At 36.2% G+C, this 27,046-nt stretch overlaps 1 protein-coding gene across 5 annotated transcripts in view; it reads right to left on the bottom strand.

Annotated features, from left to right (window-relative positions):
- SMYD3 (SET and MYND domain containing 3) overlaps positions 1-27,046 on the bottom strand; it is a 392,669-nt gene that overhangs the window by 66,998 nt on the left and 298,625 nt on the right. For all 5 annotated transcript variants that reach the window (XM_050315257.1, XM_050315262.1, XM_050315260.1 and 2 more), the window contains 3 exons: positions 17,360-17,427; positions 14,828-14,930; positions 6,268-6,378 (listed from right to left, as the gene is read on the bottom strand). In XM_050315257.1, coding sequence (XP_050171214.1) covers positions 6,268-6,378; positions 14,828-14,930; positions 17,360-17,427 — 282 coding nt within the window. The remainder of the gene's footprint in view (positions 1-6,267; positions 6,379-14,827; positions 14,931-17,359; positions 17,428-27,046) is intronic.

Genomic DNA, 27,046 nt, shown 5'->3' with positions numbered 1-27,046 from the left:
GGTGCATGAAATATTTTTGATCTGCGGCTTGATGTAATTTTGTAGTTTGCTTCAAAGGCAATGCAAAGGTCAGTGGCAAAACAGTAAAAAAGATGAGGAATAAACACTTTTTACAATTAACTACTGCAAACTCTATATTTTATTAAGAAATTATTAAACCAGAATTTCATTGGAACAAAGTCCTAATCTTTTATTTTTTCTTAACACACCCTTCTGTAGGTTAGTACTTAGAAAGTTCCTTAGAATCATGACTAGAGATACAGATGTTCTTAGTTAATTCTTTGCTTTGATCAAGGGATTTTATGTTCAGTTAGCTGTATAAACAGACTTATTTTCAACAATCTCATTTAATCCTTGCTTCCCAGGCCTTGTCTTTTGAATTAATTTGGAGATCTCATCTTTTATATTGCACTTGAAAAACTTAGTGAGAACGTAAATGTCTCAAAATAAATAAATATTGGGGAAACTGGGACGCAAACTTCTGGAATTTGGCAATTCAGCCATTTAAAAAGGCATTCCTTAACATATAATTTTGTGTTCCCTGTGTCCTAAATATATGATCCCTGAGGGAGGGGTGATATTTCTGTACTAACACCAGCACAGTGATCTTGCATGAAGCCTTTTCATGCTAATTCAAAACAACAGTCAATAATAATGTTCTTTATGTAACAATGTCTATGTGATTTAAGCACATATTCTTAAAAGGTATTGCTGACACCAAACATGGACATCAAAGGTAAAAGTGTCATATCCTAGTGTACTCTTGGTCATATTGAAGTATCTTTCAGAAAACCTGGTGAGGTAAATCAAACATGCAGATATGCTGTAGCAACAAGTTCATTCAACTTACGCAGAGGTTCATTTACATTTGATGAAATTCTTAACTACAGTTGTGTTGTTTTCTCAGCTTGTAAAAGAATGTCAAAACAGGAACTTATTCTGTGTGTTTTTTGTTTTTTTTCCTAATAACAGAGTTGGTGGATGTATGCAGTAACAGCTAAAGAATTGCATGTGACATTTTCATGTAGAGGTAGATAGCTTGGCTGCTATTCAGGTGACCTAAATTTGAAAGTCCTTGAGTTGGAAACTGGACTTACGATGTTCTCTACCAAAACTCAGGATGCAATATGAAGTACTTTGTAAAGCAATAAACTGATTAAAGGAATAACACGCTTACTGGTATTTTGTTAATATTAACTTTGGCAACTATCAAACACTGACAAAATATAAAAATTATTCAGATTCAAACTAATTGTTTTTGACCTTGTAATAAATAAAAGCTTTCAAAAAACAAAGATAGACTAAAATACTAAATCCTGGATCCAAAAGAGAAAGACAGCTCATAACAAAGCGATTCTATAAGCACAAATGTCCCTGAAATCCTTGGCTGGAAATGTAGAACAGGAACAATACCCTGGCTCATGACTGTGGAAAATACTGTCTTCATTTAAAATGTTTGTCATCAATGTAATCCCATCTTTAATTATAATTAAGGCAAGGGGTTTTATATGCTGGAATGGTAATATGTTGCCAAGAGTTCAGCTTTTACAAAGGCACACATTTCTTAATTACAGTGGAGATTGATCTTAACATGGAGTGAAGAAGAATAATGCATAAAGCTGTCAGAGATACAACGAACTGAAGACATTACAGTAGCTATAACTTAGAGTACTGACAGTCAGCAAGTATTCTATGAGTGACTTTTAGCAAGACATGTTTATTTCCCTCTCTTAGTTACTAGGGATTTTTTCCAACTTTAGCCAAAAGTGTTGTTTAGATTTGTAGCTATTGGCATTTAATTTGTCAGGAACCAAACCACCAATCTTATCTCAACCAGTTTACAGTGATGTAAGCACTGGCCAGGCTGCTTGACCAGCTGCCAGAAGACACCGGCCACCATTTTGTTAAGTCCTCTTAGAATTAAAATACAGCTGATACTGAGACCCAGGCACCAAAAACTATTTAAGATTCCCAGGTCCAGCTAGTGTCACTGTTTGCCTCTATGTATTCTCATCCTTGTGACATCTATGCACCTGGGTCATTTCATGGCTGTGCTCACAGTTAGAAAGGAAGTAAAAAACTACTAATATATACCAAACAGAGATTAGTTTTGAAGTCCTTTGATCAGCTGTGACCAATGAGGGATGTTTCTCTCATTTTGCATGCAATGCAGTTGTGACTGTACAGCCATGGAACTCTGGTCTAGGGCTGTGTCTGCTCACACTGATTGCCAGTGTGCATCAACTGATGCTAAACTTCAATAACTTTTGCTTCAGAAAGGGGCTTTGTGGTTGGGCTGCAGCCTGTTTCAGGATCCTTGAAAATGTAGCCTTTCCCATGTTACAGTCTCAAATATTGACAACTGTGCAAGGGAACTTTGTATACTTAGGCAGTGGTTAGAGAAGATTGTTATGCTGTATGAAGTTGGCATATCTAGCTAAAAAGACCAAGTGACCATGAATTTCAGTCCTTGCTGATGCTGGAGAGAGAGAATTTTGCTTTTTTTGTATAGCTATAACATGAAATATTACAGTAAATGAGAAATAAGAAACATTTCTTCATAGATAAGTTGCATCTTAAATCATAGGTCAGAGTCTGAAATCTTATAAAAAGCCCTCACGTAACCTAGAATGGCAAAAGACCACTTTGACACACTACTTGTTTGCACGCATACCTAAAATGTGTGACTGTAGTATGATGTAACCACTATCTGAGTTTAATCAATTTTAACACAAATAACAGTGAAGAAACAGTGACACTGACTGTAAGATATATTTGTCTACAGCAGCAGCCAGAGACAAATGCTTGAAGTGATTTGCATAAACAAATTTTAACAACAAGCTGGGTGTTGGCATGCTGAAACCTACATCGTTGCAACTGCACTCTGCTTATCCATGTCAGCTGGCACAGAAATGTAAACATGTGATTCCTCATTTTGTGTTTATATACCCTTCATGGAGCAGCATAATTTATCTCACCAAACGTCATCTGTTTAAAGTGTGGGCATTTACTTGAAGGCATTCCTTTAACCTCTTATATCCATTCCAGTTTTCACAGATTTCTACTGAAAGACAGAATGAATGAGCTGCTTGTCTTTTCTTTGGGTATGGAGGTAGGTATAAAGCACACAAATAAACCTCAAAACATTCCACTTCAAGGAAGTATTTTCATTTAAACAAATCCATCACATAAAGCTAAAAGACCTTAGAAAATACAGCAGCTTTCTTAATTATCCGTTGGGCATCAGAATGCTCACCAGACATATAAATTACCATCTTCACCCTGCATTTGTGGAAACTGAGCAAACCAGAACTTCACAGAACGTTCACAAAAATGACTACCAATACAAATAGACTGATCTGGTTTCCAGTCAAAAACCTGTTCAGTTCCAACTGAAATGGCACCTTCTCACTAATTATGAAAAATAAGAGTAGAATCTTAGAAAACACAAAGGTTGCTTTTGACCAAAATGAATGCCCAAGATCACTTACAGTCAGTAACTGACTTGAGAAGAGAAACTTGATACCATGTTCCCTTTTCACTCAGGTATATAACAATAAATGAACAAGCCTTTAAAAATACAGCAGGAAACATAAATTTCATTGATAATAATCTTGCAAAGTATTTTTATAAATATGAATAAATAAGCATGCATGTAACCAAGTTCAAATAGATATAAGATTTACATGCTCTTCATATAAATTATAATGTACATTTCCCACAGGATTCTTAGTGTTACTTTTAAAACATTACAAAGGATGTAGAATAAAAGCTACAATGGAAATTACCTGACTTAGAGTTTTACTGTAAATTGCTGTGTGCATCTCAGGAGCTTTCACTGGTCCCTAGTATGTGCTCAGTAGCTTGCAGGCACACTCAGTAAGACTGGAGTAAAAAGAAACTATGAACTCTGTAAGTGTTTGTGTAAGTGTTTGTTAGTGTTTGTTTCAAAAAGGATTCTACCTTTCCTGATGAGATGACTGAGTTGAAAAAATTCCCAACACCCAAGAACTTACTTGAATGCATAAAGCATTTCTGCAATTTGCATTTTTACCTTTAAGAAAGATATAAAATATGAATTGCTGTTGACTAAACCATCTTTTTTTGCAAAGCAACGTTGTAGTATGGGAATTTACTGTTAGCTGATTATATTTGTTGATTCACAATGTTGAATCTGCCACTCCTGATGACCCAAAGTTGTAGATGTTACCTATTCTGTTGACAGTGACTTTGCTTTTTAAAAATTTTCTAAGATGTCTTGGAAATTTGTCTCAGTATCAAAGGTATTTCAGTAGGGATGCTATTGAATCATTTTGTCAACTGATGACTTTTAAGCATCTAAATTCAGACATTTTATAGTTTAAACACCCAGGATTTCACCTGTGGTACCTGCAGTGTTACTTGCCTCTCAGCATACCAACAGTGACTGAAATCAATAGAAAAAATAAAAGTCTAAGTTTCCAAGATAGTCATGTAGGGATTTTATAAAAACAATTTTTGTCACAGAGAAATGAAATGCAATCCTATGAGGACTGCTGCAGATTATGTCTAATCACTCTAGACTAAAGCTGAGGATAAAGACGTCTTGTTTATAGACATCAAGAGACAAAGTTGCCATGAGGCTCCTAGACTTTCATAGACCTCTCTACATGGTACCAATAAGGCAATTACAGAATTTCAGAATGCAGTCACACAGAGATTTCCAAACATTTTCTAATATTATTCCCAAGGAAAGTTTGCGAATGGACAAAAAAAATCTACACAATCTGAACACAAACCACAGTTATATTTTCAAAAAGAAAAAAAAAATTAATTTTAACCTATGCATGAGACAACTTTTTCATTAATATATGCACATATAATTTCACTAAAATTTTTTCTATGTTATATATTGATTTTTACAATGACATGTACACCAACTTGGGGATATTGTTTCTTACAACATTCCACATGCTGAATGGTCTTTATACCACTCGTCTACCTTTTCACAAACTGCTAAATGATCCTTAAAGACTCTTTAGTCTGCTTATTTTTCTTAATCATCATTGCATCCATGAGGATGCCATTTACCCAAAACTAATCCAAGATTTCACGGCATTTGAGTGTCCATCTTTAAAAGAAAGACAAAAGGAGGTCTTCACTTCACTGCCTCTGAGTAGAATTGCAGCAGTCTTTACCAGGCACAGAATGCCAACACAGACAGGAAGTAATTTAGCATTATGTCATAAGCCTAAAACTTTTTTGTGTTCTCTTTTTTGAACTGCTTACTGATGAATCAAAGTAGAAGTTACAGTTTAAACTTTTGGGGATTCCTTTTTGTTTTTTGTATAGCAATTATTTAATGAATCCCATTATATTCCTTGGAATTACATTTTCACATTTTTTATTATTTCTAATCAAGCAGGAACACATTTAGTCATGGCATGTGACTCACCCCAAAAAGGCATTTGTAAAAATAAGAACAAGTGTACACATAACTGTACAAAAGAGACGAAGTACATAAACTGCTATAAAGACAACCTCATTCTCCATATTCCATTTGATCAGTCATGAAGCCCTGAGCCAAAATTATTCTGTCAAGCCTGTATAAATATGAGGCAACCCAGAATATAATTAAACCAGGCTAGGCTGAACCCTGGTAAAAGGTCACACTGAACAAAATTTTATCTACTACAACTACTGACCTGCTACTCCAAGAACTTGTGATGTAAGTGAGCATAAAAACTACAGTCACCCAAGGAGATTCACCATTCTCTCTAAGAACTGCTGTCTAAGTCTGGTAGTTCTTGAAAATTACTGATGCAGGTGTTTCTCAGAATTAATTCAATATTATTTATGAGGATAAGCACAGCCCTCTTGTACTATCAGACAACTGGTTTCAGTTAAAGTTCCAAGATTATTCTTTTGAATGGAAACCCAGACCAATTTCTTTCATCTTAAAGTCATGTTAAGTCTCCTGTTTCAAGGTCCTTGAATCTCAAAGTGATCTGAACCACATATTGGAACTGAAAGTGGTTCCTAGCTTTATGAACAATGCATATTTCAGCAAAAAATTCATCTTATCATATTGTCACATTTCCTCCTTTTCTTTCCTTCACAGTTGTCTTCCACAGCAACATAAACAGCACTGAGGGCAGAGGTCATTTTCTCCTCTAATCTGGCCATTCAATTAACAGCAAAAGATAAGTATTACGTAAAGGAAGGGAAGCTGCTGACAGGCCTTGGAAAACTCTGTTCATTGGCAAGGAATATTTTTACTCAGCCTACCTTCTCCTGATTTTGGCAGAGAAGACAATCACATTCAAAGCAATACTGGCGCATCAGCTGCTTTTGGCGTTCGCTGGTAGGCATCAGTGATTCAACATAGCTGATGGTGAGCTGTGTGCAAGACATAAAAAACCAGAGTTGGTATATTTCACAAAAATTCCATTTTCAGTGTATGTATAGCTAAGATAACATTTTTTGGATACAACATTTTTTCCAGCATAAAATAAAATGGTAATAGATTATTTCCTAGAAGAAATTGCCTCCTTTTATAAAGAGCGGGGAAAAAAAGGAACAAAAAAAATTTCCACAGAAGAACGCTTTTTCACATTTCAAGATCAATATTCTTTGAAATTATTAATGACCACCAAATTATCACTATTTCAACTTTTCATTCTAATTTGAAAGAAAAAGAAAAAAGAAAGGAGAAGAAGAAAGGAGAGCAAAGTCAGTATTTAAATTCCATGTGCATGAAATCTCATTTTCTGTCTAGCTTCAAAGTTTAAATGTGTATTTATCACTGCTGTTACACAACATTCAACTATCTCCAAAATTTTTTTCTCAAGGAAGCCCCTACTTTTTTATATGTTTGAGCCTAAGGATAATTCCCTCTATGTCATATCCATCTTCAGTTCGTCTGTGGTTTCCCTTGCGACCAAGGAAGCACAAAAGCATTGCAGTCTAAAGTTGTTGAAACTATTGACAAGAAGATTTACTAAAATGATAAAAGAAAATTTATGCCTACATTTGTGCCATTTTCAACTTCTCATGCTGTACAAAGTGAATTCCAGCACACTACAGAGAAGTCTGTAGTTTGTTCACTTTGACGCCTGCCAGAAGGAATTTTGCAGGGCTAACCATTTGTAGAGTTCTTGAAATGTTCAAAGTGCTGCACAGGCACAAACTAATGATAAGGAAAAGAATATAACAAAAAAACCAGTCCAGTTCAGACCAGCATGCAGTCACACATGCTATTGAGTGATTACACTACATGCCCAACACACTTTGAAACATTACAGAGAGGTCAGAGCTAAAAAAAAAACCAGGTCATTATTTCATCCTGAGCCTAGGCACTTCAACTAATTGGGAGAATTTTCACATGGTTCTCAGTGAAATCATGAGAGTCCACTCAAAGAAATTACAGGAAAACCTGACCAATTTGCAGCAATGACTATGAAATCCATTATCAGAACCTGCATTTTGTGAATTAGCGAGCATTCTAATTGAATGAGCAATTAAGAAGCAACTAAAACAATGCCTGCTTTCTTTTTTGCTTGCTATTACAGTGTAATTTGATTACATAATGAAGGAGGACTCTATTAAAAGAAGTCTACTGAGATGGCAAAATTAAGTATTTAAAATTATCATAAGCAGAAAGCCTGCAGGAAAAAATAAATATGGTCTCATAATTGAAGATTAATAGTATAACTAATGAAAGAGACAAATTAAAGTTCCATAATTAATCAAAAGTTAGAAAGTGTGAGAACTTTTAGGTTTTGCATTCTATATAACGTTGTTCTGTCCCAGCTTGTGCATGTCTGAGCCAAGAGAGGATTAGTTTCACCACTACTGGCTTACAGCAGAACAGAACCATAGGCTTCCCTCTGATCTTTCTACAGTGAATGGATGGAAATTGTGCTGCCTATTTATTTTCCATTCTTTTCTCCCAAGCTTGATATCTTCTGTCCCATTATCTGCAATGTTCCTTTTCTTCTTTCTCTTCTCTACCCCTCAAAATGAGTATAATTTTCCTGTCTTATTCTCAACACCAATTATTTAAACCTGTTTTCCACCTCTCAATTCTAGCTCCCTAAATAGCCATTCTTGGTATAAATGGGATGATTTCTTCATTGTGCCAGTCTCAGATCTGTCCTTATGCCTCATCTTACACCTTTTCCCCATATCTGATCACCAACACTCTCACTCTCCCAAGTTAAAAGTCCTTATTGTCCTACTCTATTTTCCCAAACATCTTCAGTGACCTCAATAATTTTCTCCTTGCTTCTTTCTTCAGCTGGTCCTAATCTGCAACTTTCCTGGTGTGGCAAGAAAGATCTGTCTCCTTTCCTTCCCACAAAGCATTTTCCAGCCAATCTGCAGTCCTAACCTCATCCTTCAGACATTCCAAACCCAATTTCCCTCTCCCATCACAAGCCTCCCGATCATCATGCCTCCTTACAACTTGCAAGTGTTTTCTGTCAAAATCATTCCACACAGGCTGTTCCCTGTCTCTTATCCTCTGCATAAACATCTCTGGTTCTGACCTGTGTCCTACTGGGCTTTAGGTTCAGGTGACATCCAGAAGTAAAAGGGATTTGATCAAGTTCAGACACAGTGTAAGACAGTAGGAATCTTATGGGAAAAATAATTCATGTGAGATTGGTCTATTCTTTGCCAAAATATTTAAAACAATGGTTTAAACCCTATCATTACTGGTCAAATCATCATTAGGCAGGGTTCAGTTTTAATACTGCAAAACAAACACAGAGCCAACATCAAATATACTTTATCTATCATCAGTCTACAGGCTTCATCCCTTTCTCCCTTTATATTTTTGTATCTTTTTTTCTTTCTTTTTTTCATTTATGTTGCAGAAACCTTGGAAGTAGAAACAAGTTTGAAACCAGTAATTTCTTCTTGAGAGGTTATAAAACAGTTGTGGATATGAACAGTCACATAACAACCTGCTCTGGATTCGAGTGTATGACTGGGCAGAAGAAGACAAAGAAGCTTTTAGCATTTTAACAACTTAAGACTTTCTCTTGCTGTCAGAGGCCTGAGTTCAAATTCCTGGTCCTGCCAGCAGAAACCCATAAGTGAAAAAATTTTTGTAGCTGGCAGACTAAGTGGGAAAATATAATTAGAATATTTAGAAATACGATCAACCTAACAGTGACTAAGCCTACACTAATTATTTAATTGTTTCAAAATAAGAATTCTGTATTCAAGTCTCTCTCTTACACTCGCTTTAATTTTGGATCACTTCATTAGAGGCAAGGCTCATTTAACTTGTACATAGTTAGGAAATGTGCACATTTATCAAAGGTTGTCTTAATGGTGTTTGCATGCGGGATGTATGCTATTAATTAAAACATTATTTCAGCTTACCATAGCTTGCCTCTTTATTGCATTGCTTATGAAGAATGCAGTAAATCTTTTGCCCCCGAGCTGGAGAATATATATTAAAAAACATTTATGAAAGCATGGGACTTATTGACTCTCAAGACTTTTCCCTTAGAAATTCAGAACTCCCTGAGCCCTGCTTCTCCCTCTGACATAGAAATTCTTTAAACATGGGTATGATGGTTAGTTTTATCATGTTCCTCATCTGCCAAATGAGATGGACACAATTTTCCAGTACTAACATGATGCATTGGACTTAATTTACGGAGGGCTTTTTGTAACAGACTATAAGCTACAAAATTTCTAGACAGAAAGTTCTGTAGAAATTTGAAATTAATTATTTTAATGCAAACTGCAGACAGAAAAAAGTGAATCTTATTTTTGCAGTCATGGGTCTCAGGGTCTTAGGGAGGGTTTTGTACAGAATTCTTTTAGTAAGATAGAGTTATAGACTGTTACGGGTAACAGTCTATGCTCTTTCTGCTCTGGCATAAAGATAAAAATGCCTTCTAACTCAACAAAAAATTTGCTTTTAAAAAATGTAATGTGACAAAATGCAATGTGACAAACATAAACCAATATAAAACTTCTCATAGAATTTCAATAACAAAAAAATTATATAATTTGGTTGAAATCTATATTGAAAATAGATTTAATTGAACATCTGAGATTATGATCTGTGTATAGTATTATTTTTTTAAAAATAGTTGCTCTGCAAAGGTAGATGCAGTTATGTGATTTTCTGAAGAAAGAGACAAATTTCTTGTAACTGAACTCTGAAGCTGATGAGAAGCCAAGCACCCATTTTGGAGCAGAACTGCACCTCAGCTAAACCATCCTGTCTCTGAGCAGGACTAATTGTTTTGAAGGCATACAACTTCTTATCTGAGAAGAGGAAAAATCAGCTTGTGCCTGCCTACAAAACACCAGGTAGAATCAGTAATTAACAAAAAATTAATTTAAATTATAGCACACATCTTGATGCTGTTTAAAGTGGTTACTTAAGGGTAGGGAAATGATGAAGACCTCTTCAGAGTAGGCTGCTTGTCTTTTTGACAAAAGTAGCTGATAAACTACCTTATCACTAAAGGAGCCCTCATGATCTCTAGGAGAATAATTTTTGCTTTCTTATGATCCTTCCACATCTCTTACCTTTCTTTGTGACACTTAAATTTCATTTCTGTGAAGAAGAAAGTGCAAGAAAAGGATAACTTTGTATACTGTCAAAGTAAAATCACCTAAAGTTATCCGAACTGTGATAGCGCTACAGAGAAGTTGTAAAAGCCCCATCCCTGGAAGAGTTCAAGACCAGGTTGGATGGAGCTCTGAGCAACCTGATCTAGTGGTAGGTGGCCCTGCCCACAGTAGAGTGGTTGGAATTAGATGAGCTCTGAGGTCCCTTCTAACCCAAGCCATTCTAAGATTATCTCGGTGGGCAAAAATTTGTTATAATTAGTTTTGAGCTGCTGGAAGCAAGTTTCAGAATTCAGAAAGTCCTGCAGCCTTAAGTAGCGATGTACAGAAAAAAAGTCTATTGGCTTTTTTTCCCTTCACATTATTAGACTCAATTATGCTCAGAATAGAGTCTACAGAGCTTTAGTAGATCCCTTCTAGCCACCTTGACCCCACATCTATGCATGGAGATCAACGGTTGCTCCCAAGCCTTCTCCTGCTTTCACTTCCTTTGTTCTCTCCTATTTCATTCCCGTGATGCCACTTTCAGGGCAGAAGACATTTAAATGTAGTGGTGACATTACCAGCTGATCAAGCACTAGAATTTGAGGTACTAGCATAGACCCATACTGCCTTATATGAATTATAACAGAGTCAGAGCAAGGACAGGTAAGTTAAAATGAGAAAGGTTACCAAGCTTGAAGGAAATTTCCCATCACAGCCAAGTTTTCACTTTAAAAATTCTACATTTGATGACCACTTTAAATGTTGTTTAAATAAGTTATATGACAGAAATGAAAGCCTTTATTCTGAATATCACCTAAAGCATTCATTGGCTAAAGCCCATGGGAACACAGAATGTTTTTGTTTAAAATGGTAAGTTTCTGCTCTCAAAAAGCATAGAACATCACTAGCATAAAAATCAAATAATATACTTAAATATAAATCTGATTTCCAAAGCAAAATTTAAGGACCACATACTTCTTACTATTTCTGCAACACACTGACTCCTTAAAGCTTGCACATGGGAAACCATGCAATTACGCATAAATCCCTTCTTTCAGTGCCTTCAAAAATAAAGAAACATTCATGAATTATTATTTTGTAGCACTTCAGGACTGTCAACACTGTTTTTGTCACAAAGAAAGGCCTAGATTGCTAGGATTTGTGTGTATGATTTTGGGAGTGATTAGTTTTCCATCAAATTTAGCAGTTTCATTCTATAAGGATACAGGTAAAATTCAAATAAAGAACACAAAATATCACATGCTTTCCTGCAAAGCTGAAGAAATTTGCTTAGACAAAAAAAAAACTGAAATGAAACAACTTCAATCAGAATATAAAAACTCTAAGGTTCTCATAATTTTGCACACTTTTTATCACTGACCTGATAAATATAATTACTGTGTGTAGCTTGAGCACTCTGAAGTGTGGTTGGGGCATAAACGTTACTCCTGAATAAATCTGCACTACAGTGCAGCAACTACATCCAATGTAATAACATCTCTTCTAGTTTACAACCAAAGTAACATCCAGTGGTGCCTCCCTCTTTATATGATTGTGCAATGACCACAACAGCCCGTGAGCTCTGCTCCCTCTGTTTCTGTTTTCCCTGTGACTATAGGTGGTCAAAAACTCCTAAACATGTGTTAAGGAGTTAACTGCTGCAGTGTAATCTGACAGGAAGCACTACAAATGTGCAAAAATATTTTTGCTTCTCACTGGCCTAGTGAACACAACATATTGCAGCGGCTGATACTTTCAGGGCAAGGGTCCAGAAGCACTATCAAGTTTGTTCTTGTATGGATAGTAAAGCCATAGTCCTCCTCCACTAATCTGAGCTTGACTTGCTACTTAGCTTCTTACTTGTAATAAATTTTGGTGCTTCCCTAATTTCTATTATTTATTATATAAGGAATCTCATTCTGTCTGAGTCTAGTGTAAGTTTGAACAGGATAAGACAAATTTTCTAGTGATTATATTTAAGTTTTCTTGTTGCCTCATGACTTGAAATAACATTCATCTTTCCATCTCAAGGCACCCAATTTATTCAGAAAACCCAATCAGATTTCTCCCTAATGTATTTTTTCTCCTGTTAGCTCAGATTCTGATGTCAGTAATAGAAGTTAAAACTCAGCTTGTAACAGGTGATGTAGTTTTATGTACATATGTGTGTAAAGTCAATACAGGGCTATTAATAAAACTCAGCTCACCCTACCGCAGGCAAGCAGTAAGGTGGTGTGGAAAGAAGTTGTACCAAAGTCACCATGCAGAACACAAAATGGAAAGCGGTAGCAGCAATGTATGAGGAAAACTAACTGGGTGTTGAAAATAATATTGAACTGCTGACTTGTACATATCCTCAAAATAATTTTATTTCCCTCCCTCTTCCCACGACGGATCTAAGCTAATACTGACTTTGCAGCTTTACTTTGTCACTTAAACCTTAAGCCATTTTCATAGACACAGCCTTATTTAAAGAGTCACGTACCTCAGATGGAGACTTTTATTTCCAGGAAAGTCAAAGGGACAGCTGCTTTAAAACAGTAGGTATGTTTACATGTTCCTTAAGGCAAGTATTCCTTTCAGTACCAATCCCACAAGCAGCAGTTGCAACAAAGGCACCAGAACATGAACACTTTGGAAAATCCTGACTTTATTTTACCACCTCATTGGTGGCAAAGAAAATACAATATGTCACATAAGCTGCAGTAATTTTAAAGCCTGTATTCACACAACTGCAAAGTCACCACAAACAAACTAGTCCTAGCTGCCCTGCTTTGTAATTTACATGCAGTGCCTGACTGCCTTAAAAGGGATTAGTAAATTACATTGTATCTGTTTCACCACCAGTTTTAATCTGGAGACTTTGGGGGGCTACAGACCACTAACACAAAGTCTAAAGTTTGGGTCACAGTTTCACAGCCATAGTTCAGTCTGCATGTCATACCTGCACAGAGTTCTACTTCACTTCTCACTCCAGAACCACCCAGGGGCCACATCAGGGCCTCTCCACTCAGTAAAAGCTGCTTGTCACAAAGAATCGCCTTACAAAATTTACTTAAAAAAATATACCCAGGTACAAAGTAAGATGGCTTCAGAATTTTCAGCTCTAATAATTAAGCCAAAGGCATTCTGGAAGACATTAATATCTACTGTATTTTAAAATGAATAGCTCATCTTAGCAAAATGGGAAGCCAAGAGGAAAGTTATAGTTTAAGGATAAAATAGAAGAAAAGTGTCTATAATTTGCTTTAAAAAGAATGACAGACTAAAAGATGTCTAGAGTTAATAGCTCCACAAATATATATTGCATCTTAAAAAATTTCTCTTAGTAAAAATGTAAGTATGCAAAAACATTGCAGTTGGTTCTTAACAAGGTTTTACCTAAAAAAAAACCCCAAAACCAAATTTACCATTTACTTATTTTCATGGCCTACTATATTTGAGAAAGGATACATTAAAAAAGAAAAGCTTCATAGGAAGGAAAAGAGGTACTACTTCTAAATTAGAATATATATGCTTTTCATATTCTCAGGGTTTTAAGCACAGGAGTGATCTGTATTTACATCAGGTCATGATTTTGAAATGACCAACAGCTGGGACTGTGTAGGTCATTGGTGCATTTAAAGTTACATATATACACACATCTTTACAGGTCTTAATAAGCAAATTCAATAATGCATTGCTGCAAAACACATTTACTTTGAAATTATTTCCTAGCCACAAATTATTATTTTCAAATTAGTACAAATGCTGTCATAAAGTTGAGAATAGCCTAAATCAAATCAGAAATCTCTTGAAAAGGATATTTGGAAGTCTTTCCTAGTGAAATGGACAAGAAAAAACCCCATGTTTTGCTGCTTGCCCTGTCAATGAAAGGTTTACTACAACTGCATGGTTGCAGCCTGACAAATGCTTGTTGTTGCAATGACTTAGTGAACACTGCATTCCACTCAAAAATATTGTAAGTGTTTCTGTCAGGGTAAAGACGTCCAAATACAAACAAAATGAAGTGCCTAGAGGAGAAAAGGAGGAACAAGAATTTATCAAGACTGCTAGTGATTTATGAGAAGTAATGATTATGGGGCCCAGGCAGTGTGAAGAGATTATTCTATTTATCATTTCCCCCCTGATAGCTATGTGCTAGAAAGTGGCATCAATATATCATCAAAATATTAAGCTGGTGGCCCTGCAGTCTGGAATTTATTTAGGGAGATGTCATTGTTGCAGGTGTCTGTGACAGAAGGGAGGACAAGTTAATTACCTCTTCACTAATCTGGATCTCTCGGACGGAGCGAAGTAAAAGCTGGTATCCTTCAAAAACGATCACGCAGTTTGGGTCACAGCTGTGGTTCAGTAAAGACATGCTGTGAGGGGTGGTAGAGGGGTAAAGAGAGAGAAAAAAACCTTAACAGAGGAGTCTCCATTGTCATTTACCTTTAATAATTTAAAAGTGTCTAACATGATTACATCTGAACCATCAGGCAATTAAGCTACGAAACAAATAAAATCAACTGCTCTTAGTTAGGGGAAGAAAATTAATACTTAGAAGATTTATATTTATTGCTAACAGGAGCTATGCCTGGATCTCCTAATATGTTTCTGCCTTCTGCGTAGTCAGGCAGGAGGGAGGCAATGGCCTTCCAGCAACTCTCCTAGAGGCCCCACTCACGGAACAGGGCAAGTGGGGAACAAGGTAACCTGGACAGTTCAGAGCAAAAACTCAGCCTTGGGTCTAAATTATATTTCTGCTGCTTCTGCTCAGTTTCAGGGTAGTAACCTTATCAATTACCTGACTGTCATTGGAACCACAGTATAAGGGGGTCAACAATCAACCTATATTTCATTATCAGGAGAAAATGGAGTATACTACGATCCAAAGCCAAAGAATTTGGTGTATAGAGCTGAAAGAAGAAACGTGGCCATTGCCTCTGTTTTACACATATTTTGGTCCAACCTCTATTCTGGTGGCATGTGACAGCTGAAGCAGCACAGCCCATTAGGGAGTTGCTGCCACCTTCAAGAGACACATACACTGTACAAACATGTTCTTTTGTCTGCTTGAAGGATCTGTTAAGAACAACATGTTGCTATATACTTCTGAGTCACATGTTGCATGAGCTGAGAAACAACTGCCTTTGCCAGACCAACACCAGTCCCGTAGCAGAAGTGGGGCTGATGGTTCTTTCCCTATGGGAATGACCCACTGAAAGAATGATTCTGGCATCATCAGCCTGGAAGAATTTTTGGCTTATGCAGCTCCTGGCTGCATTTATTTGCTTTCCTCAAAATCCTAACTGTTGGCAAAATAGAGGATGTTGCCAAGGGTCAGAGACCTGCACTAAACTATGTTTATTCAGTTTTTGACTCTTAAAGGAGGCATCAACAGGAGCCTGACTCTTCTGATATCCCTTCTGGCCTAATAAAATATCTATGGTTAATCTCCACAAGAACCCAGTGATGTATGCTGGGACAGAGTATCCATGACACTTACTGTGAGCTCATTGGGCATACTCCCAAACCCACTGGCAAGGTGATGTAAAGGAGGGTCATAGGATTTTATCCATTTTAAAAATATGTTGTGATGTTGAAGCCATCAAGCCATACAACAATATACAACCTCTCAATGAGGCTAAAAAAACACTTTTAATTAAATTTCATCTCATGGAAGCACTGGTGGGTTTGATGACAATTTCCTCTGGAAGCATATGGATCCATCAGGAAGGAATTTTGCCCAGGATTTGCAAACTACAGATTTAAATTCACAATTTTCCCAGCTCAGAGTGGTTTGCTACAGCAAATCTCAAACTGCTCTGAAGTGACTTGGGAAAGAGTCTCCTGCATCCCTTGGCAATGTATTATCATTGGACAGAGACAGACACTTTATTCACAGTTACAGGCTTTTTTTCAACCAAACACAAACATTTCCCTAATAATAATGCTCAAAAACAAGATTTCATTTTTCTCAAATGTGAAGAGTATTTGTTTGCATTCCACTATGAAATCAAATGTTTTGCACTTTCCATAACACTAATTCCCATATCCTCCTCACCAACTTTCCCTTAACCTTACCATAAGGCAGGCATCAAGATATTAAGTGTCCTTAGTCAAATCTTACATGTGTGACATTAGTAGGAAAAGAATCAACAGTAAGACGCCCACTGAGGTATTGACAAAATGGTTCAGCCATGCATTACCAAAAAATTTAGACGGTAAAATGTCATTTTAAATGATACATACTAATTTTCCATATTAATGATTACAGGTAACTAATTCTATGAAGATAAAACCTTAACTGGTACATACTTCTTACCTAATACAAATAAGAAATTCAAATTCATCTCTCAAGAGACTTATCTTTTCACCTTACTGTTTTGTTTGTTGTGGTAATTTACTAAAACATACTCAATCTTTTCATTTTAATTGCCAATTCTGAAGAATCTCTGCTGCAAAATATCTGTGTTCTAAAGCATCGCTGAACAGGTTTCTTTTAACTAGTCCCAGTTACACATTTTTGACATCAGCATTTATTCTTACTTAGAAAAGACTATCACCCCCATAAAAATAAAATATTAAAATGTATCTTATTTAAATTGGTTTAATGTTGTAATCAGGGCTATTAAGAATGTTTTCAACTAGGTCATATTTTTTATTCTCCTTTAATTTATTTCCACTTCCCAGTTTCTTGTTTAGACATGTTACCTCCAGCTTTGATGGCCCTTACAGCTACCTTGAAAAAAAAGGAAAAAAAAACTAACATAGATTTTGCCTGTGAATGAAACAGTGTCCACAGTACCTGGGATACAGGCCAACACCAACATCCTGCATCTCTCCATTACTGATGGTGAAACAGTTACAGGTCACCTGTAAAAACAAGGGAAAAAATCCAGGATTACCAGAATCATTTGGAAACCCCACACTCAAATGAAAAAAAAAAAAAAAAACCTTCCAAAATAAAACGAAGGGGCAATTGGTAAATTGGATGGAAAACATTCAAGCCCAACACTGGTGCTCTTTCATTTTAGAGCAATCACATCTGGGACACACTGTCCTGTAAAACTGCAGTCAATTAAAAGCAGAAATATAAGTATCCTGCAAAAATGCGGGGTTAAACACATGCAGAGGCCCTACTTTCCTGTCCAGAGAACAAAAAAACCAACAAAACCACCCTACACAGAGCCTGAGAAGCTCAGCCCAGAAACAACATAACAGATGACAGTGACTGGTGATGAAAGGAGTGGCTGTTTCCATGCAGGGACTCCGCTGACACCAGGCTGTCACAGCACCTTTTAATGAGTAGCAGCAAAGCCCAAAGAAGATGTATGGGACAAGTTTTGAAGTAAACAGCAGCTCTGGTTGCAGCAACCTGACATGGGCATAAATAAATGTAAAGACTGTGCAATAAAATGTCTTTCACACTATGGGAATTTTGGTTAGCATGTAAAAGGTCCCAAAACAAAGCATGTTCAAATTGCCATTAAAGAGAAATATAACCTTGCCTTTAACCTCAAATATTCAGCTTGTGAGTGTATTCTTCCTTCATACAATCATACAAAGATAGTTTTAGAAAAGGGAGGAGAAGGATGGAAGACACCTGCAAGCAGATCCAGTTCTACCCCAAACTATCAGAAGTTTCATGGTGTTCAAGATATATCAACACTTAGCAAATTATTAGAAAGTATCATTTTCATGTGTTTAAACCACAAACAGAGCCCAGTTGTGAATGTATTTTTTAAACATTTGACTTTTTGGGGAAGAGCTAATTTGGTTTTTTTTTTTTTTTTAATTTATTTTTTAGATATGTTGGTCAGTTATCAATGACATACTAACAAAATATTTTATTTAGAAAAACACTGCATAATACTGCATATTCAACAAAAGCCCCAGGTCTCTTCTGCATAACATGAGATTATTAATATAATTAATTCTCATTAGAACAGAAAATGAGTAAGAGTATGATTTGGCAGACATGGAAATGAGATTTGAAAGTTGCACTTTTATCCACAGAGTAATTGTCCAGAACAGTAAATGCACACCTATGCTTTAAAGAGGTATGCTGAACAATATAATAATATAACTTATCCTACAAATTGACAAATTATTATTTATGAGACCATTAACCATAAGGTGCAAATGAAATCCTCTTTCAAAATTTCTCATAAATTCTGACAGCTACATTAATTTAAATAAATGTACATGCAGTAGGGCATGTGTTTTTTATAAACGGTTAGACAATACTTTGATTAGTCTATTATTTATGTAACCCATTCAAATGTTCTCGATCAATTACCAAAAGAATAGATCTTAATTATTTCTTTCCTGCTGGCATTGGATATAAAGTGCCAGGCAACTTCTGAGCAAAGATTAGTCCATTTCAAGTGGCAGTTATCCTGGCTCTAACAATATTGACTTGATTTTGCTACTTATTGAAAAAATAATGCCTTCCAGGTAAAATAGAAAGAAAGCCAGCTTTTGTGACCCTTAGCTCTCTCTAACGGATCATGAAGTAGCAGAGGTCAAACATCTCTTAGAACTAAATGAACTTCTCTTTCTTGCAAATCTCTCATTATTACCATGAAACATTTATATTAATAATATTAAATTTTGATAACTGTAGAGTTATAGAGACTATTTCATCATTTTCTATTAAAGGTATGTATTCTATTATGTGAAAAGTTTTACACAAAGAAGTCACAATAGTTTTACTTCTTCTTTTTTAGGAACTTTACTACTTCCTTTTTTACTTCTTTCTTTTCACACATTCAGAAACATTCAGGACATATGTGAAGAAAAATGTGAGTGGAATGAATAAGCTGAGATTCAGACTTCAAGAGCTTCTTTCAAGAGTAGTTCACTGTGAGGCACTTTTTAACCTCTCTTAGATATTTTCACAGTATGCAGGTGAATATCAATATCCCAATGAGGTAGTGAAATGCCATACAGATTTTAATTATTTGCAGTTTCAGATATAAGACCAAGAGAATCCAAAGTATACAGGGTCAGATCTAAAGTGGTTTTAATACATAAACACAGGCAGAAGCCTAATAGGTCACATGAATTTTGAGCTACATGATTTTGCACACAATCCTACTACAGGTATACCAAGTTTCAGGTTTATTTAACCTCCTAAGAGACAATCTTTCCCCACTTTTAAACAGAGGTATGAAAAAAACCCAACAGTGGTAGACATATAATGTGTACTACAGATAATAACCATTTACAGTACGATAAATTCTGATATAATGGCAATCCTTCACAGGGAGTTGCCAGCTTGCAACAGTCATAAAATATGGAATATTCATAGCCTGTCAGCAGAGGATGTGGTTGTTTTTTTGTTTTCTTTTAGATTTGTTACAAAGTCTCTAAAAATCTGCTGAATCACCTCTACATTTCTATTCACATAAACTTTTAGGATGTTTTAAATCTCAGAGTTGAAGATCAGTCCTACCAAGGGGAGTTAAGAGATTTCAACACAAGAGTTGATGTTGTAGATCACACTTCCAAGAAACAAAAGGAAGAAGGCTTTTTTTTTTTCTTACAGAATGCCCAAAGAAAAATCAGTTCACAAATTCTTTTTCTAGGGGAAAAAAAAAAAGAAAATACCACAAACAAAAAGCCAACAGACCCCCCCACCCAAAAAAAAAAAAAACAAAACAACCAAAACAACAAAGCAAAGCAAACAACATTTTTTCCTGCATCATAGATTTCTTTCAGGTTTCATGGTCACCTTGTGCTATGTTTTTTCTGCCCTAACTGGCCAACCTTAGTCCTTATATTACAACGAGGTTCTGACTCTGTGTGATCATAGATTTTCAAATAAAAGAATAAACAATTGTTGGTAATTGAGTGCTTCAGTATGTTCTTCCATACAAAGGTATGTCCCTTGTCATCTTAACTCCTGCAGAATCATTTATCTCAGTAATTTAACTTGTGTTTGTCCCTTTTGATTCCTCTAAAAATTCCTCCTTACCCATGTACAAAGCACTAAAACTGTTTTTTTACACATAGAAACAGAAGAGTACTCACAGTTTGTTATACCCACAAATAAAGAAAATTGCCACATATTTCAGAACTTCAGAGTTCTGAAAGATATCTGGCAAAGATAAATTCCTTGCCATTTCTAAAATTTCTGAAATAACACATCTTCCAGCATGAGAATCGCGGGAAAATTCTCAGGAGAGATTCACAAACTTTTCAAACTTCTACAATGCAAAGCTTAGAAGTATCCTAGAGCTCTGAGGCTTATCATCAGAGCTCACTAACAGTTTAAAGAATCAATTTGTAGTGTTTGAGTTAGCTCTGTGGCACTAAATCCTGCAAGTTTATTTAAAAGGGACTACTATTTCAAACAACAAACATTGTTATATAAACTGATTGATTTAAATAAAAAGATTTATTCTTTTGAGAGGCTGAGAATATTTCAGAAAGGCATCCTGTACTCGGTAAGGTAACCCAAGTAGAAGACACAATCTTTCCTAGACTAGTAAACACACTATGAGTAAACCAGTTTTACTGACTGGCCAGTACTCTCAGGCATACCTTATCATCAAACAAAAATTATTGCAATCTGTTAAACTTGATTTCCTCTCTGAGTGACTAATGAAAACTGTGTAAATTTAGCCCATAAAGAGGTCCCTGTTCTCAAGATGTCTGGAACTACTGTTTGAGTAATCTCTGTCTGTGCCAGACTCACAGTCTAGTGGACAGCCATGAAGATTTATTTTGGTGTTTGCATTTGACAGAGTATGAAGCCTTCAGTTTGGCAACATAATGAGTTGAATTTGTTTTCAGTTCAGAACTCATTCATACTGCTTTATACTAAGGATTTGCCTTTGGGTTAAACAAAGCAGAGTTACACTTGATAGAAGGATATTCCAGATTTGGAATTTTGGACACTAAGACAATGAAACACATCAATAAGGGAGTAAGGGAAAGAAAACAAATCATTATTGGCTAACACTTGCTGCACTGATCAAATTACAAACACCAGGGCTAATAATCAATCATTTTGTCTCCACGTGTTGCTGTATGTTACTGCAACACAGTGAGGCAGCTCTTATAACACGTGTAAAAAACCCCCACAAGATATACTACCAAAGGGTTATTGCACTGGTAGAATCGATATAATTTTCAGCTTTGATATACAATGACTCCAGTCATCTCTGTAAATGGTGTGTTACAGCTGGTGTATTCTAATGCACCGCCAGGAAGAAAGCCATAAGCAGCACTTTTTCCCCCTAATTTGTGAACTCAATGTAATGTAAATTAAAGTTATATAAAAAGCCCCTTCATGGATTATTAAGTTTCTCATTCACACCATAGCTGGCTTGGTATTGCTGGTCATTGCCAAAAATGAAACAAAAGATACTGCATCCAGTTCTCATGTTAAAAGGCTTCTCAAGAGACTCAAACATTTTTCCAGGAGGAAGAGGTGAGCAATAAATGCTATGTGAGGGGCACACTAACTCAAATGACCAAGGCATACCCCAGAGACCTTCTAGCATCACTACATCCCAGTGCAACTCTGCACTGATAGCTCTTTCCCACTCGAGGATGAACAGATACCAGGCACAGGTGGTTGATAGACCTCAAATCTGCTAATGACTTCATTTGGCACATGAAGCACTAGATTGACAGTGCTAAACCATAAATGCACAGTATGCCACGGCAGTGACAGACCTGTCAAGCCCCTGTTTTGAGTGTATTTCACTCAACAGCTCCTGCTCACAGCCCATGACACCCAGGCTTCCCATTCAGGAAGAGCTTCATGCTCTGAAACCTCAGCTCTGTCCATGGTGAAAAGGCATCTGCTAACCTGAACAGTGTGATGAAAGGAGCCCTGTTACAATGCACATTTGAAAACTAGATATTTGTGGCTTGTACATACATGCTTACATGTTTTCACGAAATCAGGAACTTTGAATCCAATTCTACATTACATTCAACTTGGGACCTACTTACTGGCTTTCATGGGAGCCACAGCACCAAAACTAGATGACAGAGACATCTGAAAGAAGAAAATAACTGATTGGGGAAAAAAAAAAAAAAGAAAAAAGATTATTTTGTTCCAAACAGAAATTAAAAAATATTTGAAGAGTTTAGGGAAAGTTTTCTTACTTAGATTTTCAAACTAAGGGAACAAGTAGTTAACTGTTCATGATATTTGCTCAGAAGCCAAAGAATGCCACGATACCATGAAATTTGGAGAATTTCTTTGCAAATATTTAATTTTACTTCAAAAACTTCCTATTAATCTCTTGTGCCAAAACAGCGATGTTTTGGCTGAATTAGAGACTACCATTACTTCAGAGTTAGTTACAGTGAAGATGGGCATATCAAATAGTTTTCTTAGTTCTTCATATTAATCTTTGGACATCTTTCTTCACATCAACTAACAGTATTTCAGGCTTTCTTCGCTATCCTAGCACATAAAAGTTTCTGATGAGTGTACAGAACATAGGTATCCATTGCAGATAGGCTGTCACTGCCAACAAGGCAGCAGACCAGAAATTTGGCTTGACATTAACAGATGATTTAATGCAAGTGTGCTTCAGGCATCCCTTTACAGTACTTAGCTAAGTGGTGCAATTTTGATTGGAATGGAATGAAAATAGGTCAAGGCAAATTACCTTCTCTCCTTTTAACCCCACACATACTTCTCCAATCTTTTAAATAAAAGTATTTAGTTATGCAGCTACGTATATTGGATTACTTAGAATTTCAACATCATTACTAGGACAAATGTTATGTTTGCTATGGTCCTTTTTTTTTTTTTCAAATGTGTGTGTAATGTGTAGTTAGAAACCTGAGAATTGAAAAGATGAAGCTCAAAACATGCAAAATTATTGCACTCTTTGGGTAAAATGAAATATCTTGAAATTTTGTAGAACTCCCATTAAAACTTTTGTGCAACCTGTCCTAAGCTTTTGACAAGTTTCTCCTCTGACAACAGTCACAAGTCCCATATTCCCCTCGGTGAAATTCTAGCTTTTACCCAGCTCTGCAAATGTCATTATTATTCCTGCTTTTTGGAACAGAACTGAAATGCATCTATTTCTGGAGCAGAACTGGAGGGTGGGAGCTGCAAAGTCACTAATAGATCATATTACAGTATGCTTGAAGCATTTGGCCTTATTAATTGGAGCGGAGTAGGAGCATGACAACCTTCTCTTCATCCTCATTTTCCTACTGCTAACTCCACTCCTGTAAAATGGGGCAGAGTTATGAACTTGATTTCAACATCCACTGCATGCCCATCTAATGAAAACACACTGCTTGTTTACTGAATGAGATCAAACTTCATGGGTATTCAGGAGTGATTAAATGACTGTATTTTTCTTGCCTATTTTGTTACAGATAGATGTTTATATGCTTTGTAACGGTATATTAAAAAAATAAATGTGGACCTAATTTTTATACCAGCAACCATAGCCGAATTTCAGACTAATTTTTCATATTACATAGGCAAAAGCAAAACATTAATGAATTAGTCTTATATACCCTCAGCTAATGATACTGGTGGAATAAAGTACTCTATGTCACCTCCTTCCATTACCCAGATGATTTCCTCATACCAAACTCATAACTGCTAGGCAGTCCAAGGTAGGTGAGAGCAAATCTAACCTAAATGCTTCAGGGTTTGATGACTTCATTATCACAGATGCAATATAATTGCTATTCATTTGGGTGTGCTTCTTCAGCTAGACCTTCAAGCATATTTACCTCTTGAGGTTCATTGATCATAAGTCTCTGGGTTTGGTCTATTAGGCTTAGTGGATTTTTGCCTCTCTTTCCTTTTCTCTTCTTAACTCTTTAACTATTGCCCAACAACATCTTTTCTACTGGGGTGGGGGCGGGGGTGGGAGAGGTTTGATGACAATAAGGAGAAGATAAAAATGGGGAAATTTTTTTCACACTATCGCTTTAAAATTGTTTCTATGAAGAAATTCCTGAAAGCACAAAAGCTGAGAATGTTTGAAGAGAAGAATATTTCAAAAAGGGTAGAAAAGATGAAACATCTCTTCCAAAATGTGATGGCATGAAATGAGTACTTTTAACTCTTAAAATCTTAAAGAAATGTAAATAAAAGGCTTGATTTTGAAACTTCTTCTGAAAATGGCAACAAAAAAACCGTTAAACTTGATTTAGAAATGTGGAAAGCATTTTTTAAAAAACAATCCACGTTTTTTCAAATTTTTTTTTCTATGTAGCACATGGTTTTTGAACCAGTGCTAGTCTTACTTGGCTACTCGAGTTACAACCTAAAACAGAGATGACTGAGAAGTTTTAGAACTGAACCTAAGACTTTTTTTCCTTAGTATGCTGAAAAGAAATACATAGAAACTCCGCATGCAGCATACAACACTGCAAGCCTGCATGTGTCCGTGATCACTGACAAGCAAGGCTATCTAAAACCTCCCTTGTTTTGTATTACACAAAATTACAGGCTCTTGAAATGTTTGCACATTGAGGCCCAAAAGAACCCTGATATCTCTTCCAGTTCCTTCCATTTTTCTTATGTTTTTTTCCTATAGATAAACTACTAATATTTTTCTCCTTTTGAGATACAGTTTTATCGAAAGGAGAAAGTCTTGTTCCTTTTATGATATCAACAAAGCAGAAAAATAATTATACAAAGGTTTTAAGTTATTTAGATATCATTTATTTTCCAGCTTATTCCTGTAATTAAAACTGAGTTACACTACTACTTCTAAAAATCAGTGGGTCAGACATATACTTTTATCAGCCCATTACCTTTAGTGTTACAACCCTTCTCTCCCCATTAAAGGCATTTGGAATTCAGTAAGGCAACAGAAAACATGCAGTATGTTCCTCTAGATAGCTGGCAGACCAAATATCTGCTGAGAGTTGGTCTTTTAAATTAGGTGCAAAAACACAATTTGAAAATCATGTGAGCTCTTCACAACATGCCAAAGTAACATTTAACAAATAAAATACTATAAAGTTTTTAAGCACTTGATTAGCATATGCCTGCACAATGCTTTTAAACTCACCCTTATGCCTTCCTTCCATGGAAGGTATATGAACAGCACTGTCAGGTAAGTTGACCGATGCTACTGTACCTTAGCAGGTATTCTGAATGAGGCAGGCTAGAGCTGCCCAGGATGGTGAAAAGGAGAGGAGTACCAGCTGATATTAGTCAAATATATTAAGTCCAGGCAGCAATTAGAAGCTTAACAGGACACAATAAAACTGTGAAACAAAAAGCTCACTACATATTCAGCTCTGAAACACTGAAATACCCAGCTGATTGGCTTAATGAAAGGTCTTTGGGGAAATAAAGGGTAACCACCTATAAAAGGCATTGAAGAGATGGTTAAATCCAGACTATAGTTCTAGACCTCTTTCTGACTGAAAGGGAAAACTGATTGCACTCTAAGCATGTGTCCTGGCACACAGGGGTGAATATAACCATATCAGAAAATAGCAGGATTTGATAAGGCAGAATATATTAGTCAAACTCAATATAAGTATGAAATAGAAAATTATTACATTTAACTTAAGGTGTGATGCGATGCATAGAACAAATTAAAGCTAAAGCTGTAAATTTAAGGCCTGTATAACTCAAGCACTCAGTATTCTATGAGTTCTTAGATTTCTACAGGTTGCATGCATTCTTTGTATCTCTGAAAAATCAACTCCCCAGGGGTTTCCAGCCATCATTTCTTTTATATCTCTCAATTTTTGGGCTATTTCAAACACTGCTCTGATCAGAAAACAGTTGAAATAATTCAATTTTCAGAATTCCATAACACTGGACATGTTTAGTCTCAACACAGTACATACGTTTCCAGTTACAATGAGGTACAACTTCCATGCTGATGCCACTCATTTTCTCATTCCCTCAGTGCTAGTCTAACATTCCTGGACTATCCTATCTGATGATAAAATATAGTCAATCAATGATGTCTAACAACATCAAAGACAATTCGCTAGAATCGTATTTGACCATACTAGGAAGTGACAGGAGTAAAGTCAGGAAAAAAAACCAGTCCTGCTCTACTCCTTTGGACCACTGGGTGCATGTGGCCACCAGGATCTAAACCAGAGCATTGCAGAGCTGCATTTCCCATTGGTAGGCCGTGGTGGGGGATTTTGCTTAAAAGTCTTTGAATGCTACAACCTGCTCCAATCAGAAATGACTGGATAGTTTGTATCGAGGCATAGGAAACCCTTTCATGCTTTGTTTGGATTCCTTTATGATTTTTGAAAGTACTAATAGAAAATAACCGCTTTTCATGACAAGGAAAGGAACCATGGATACATATTGGGCATTCACCTGGGAACAAGACTTGCAGAACCCACAACGCCTGTACGCCAGAAAGTAGTAGAGAAAAGATCACCATCCCATCCATTCCTTAGCAGAAGGCCATTACTTCAACAAAACAGAAAACTCCCAGTATATTGTTCTATCTACAGCAGTTTCCTTTGAAACACTACTTTTCTTCATTGTACCAGATTA

Source organism: Myiozetetes cayanensis, unplaced genomic scaffold (genome assembly GCF_022539395.1).
Source record: "Myiozetetes cayanensis isolate MyiCay16 unplaced genomic scaffold, myiCay2020 scf2-11, whole genome shotgun sequence".
Lineage (NCBI taxonomy): Eukaryota > Metazoa > Chordata > Aves > Passeriformes > Tyrannidae > Myiozetetes > Myiozetetes cayanensis.
This window is presented reverse-complemented; position numbering and strand designations above follow the sequence as displayed.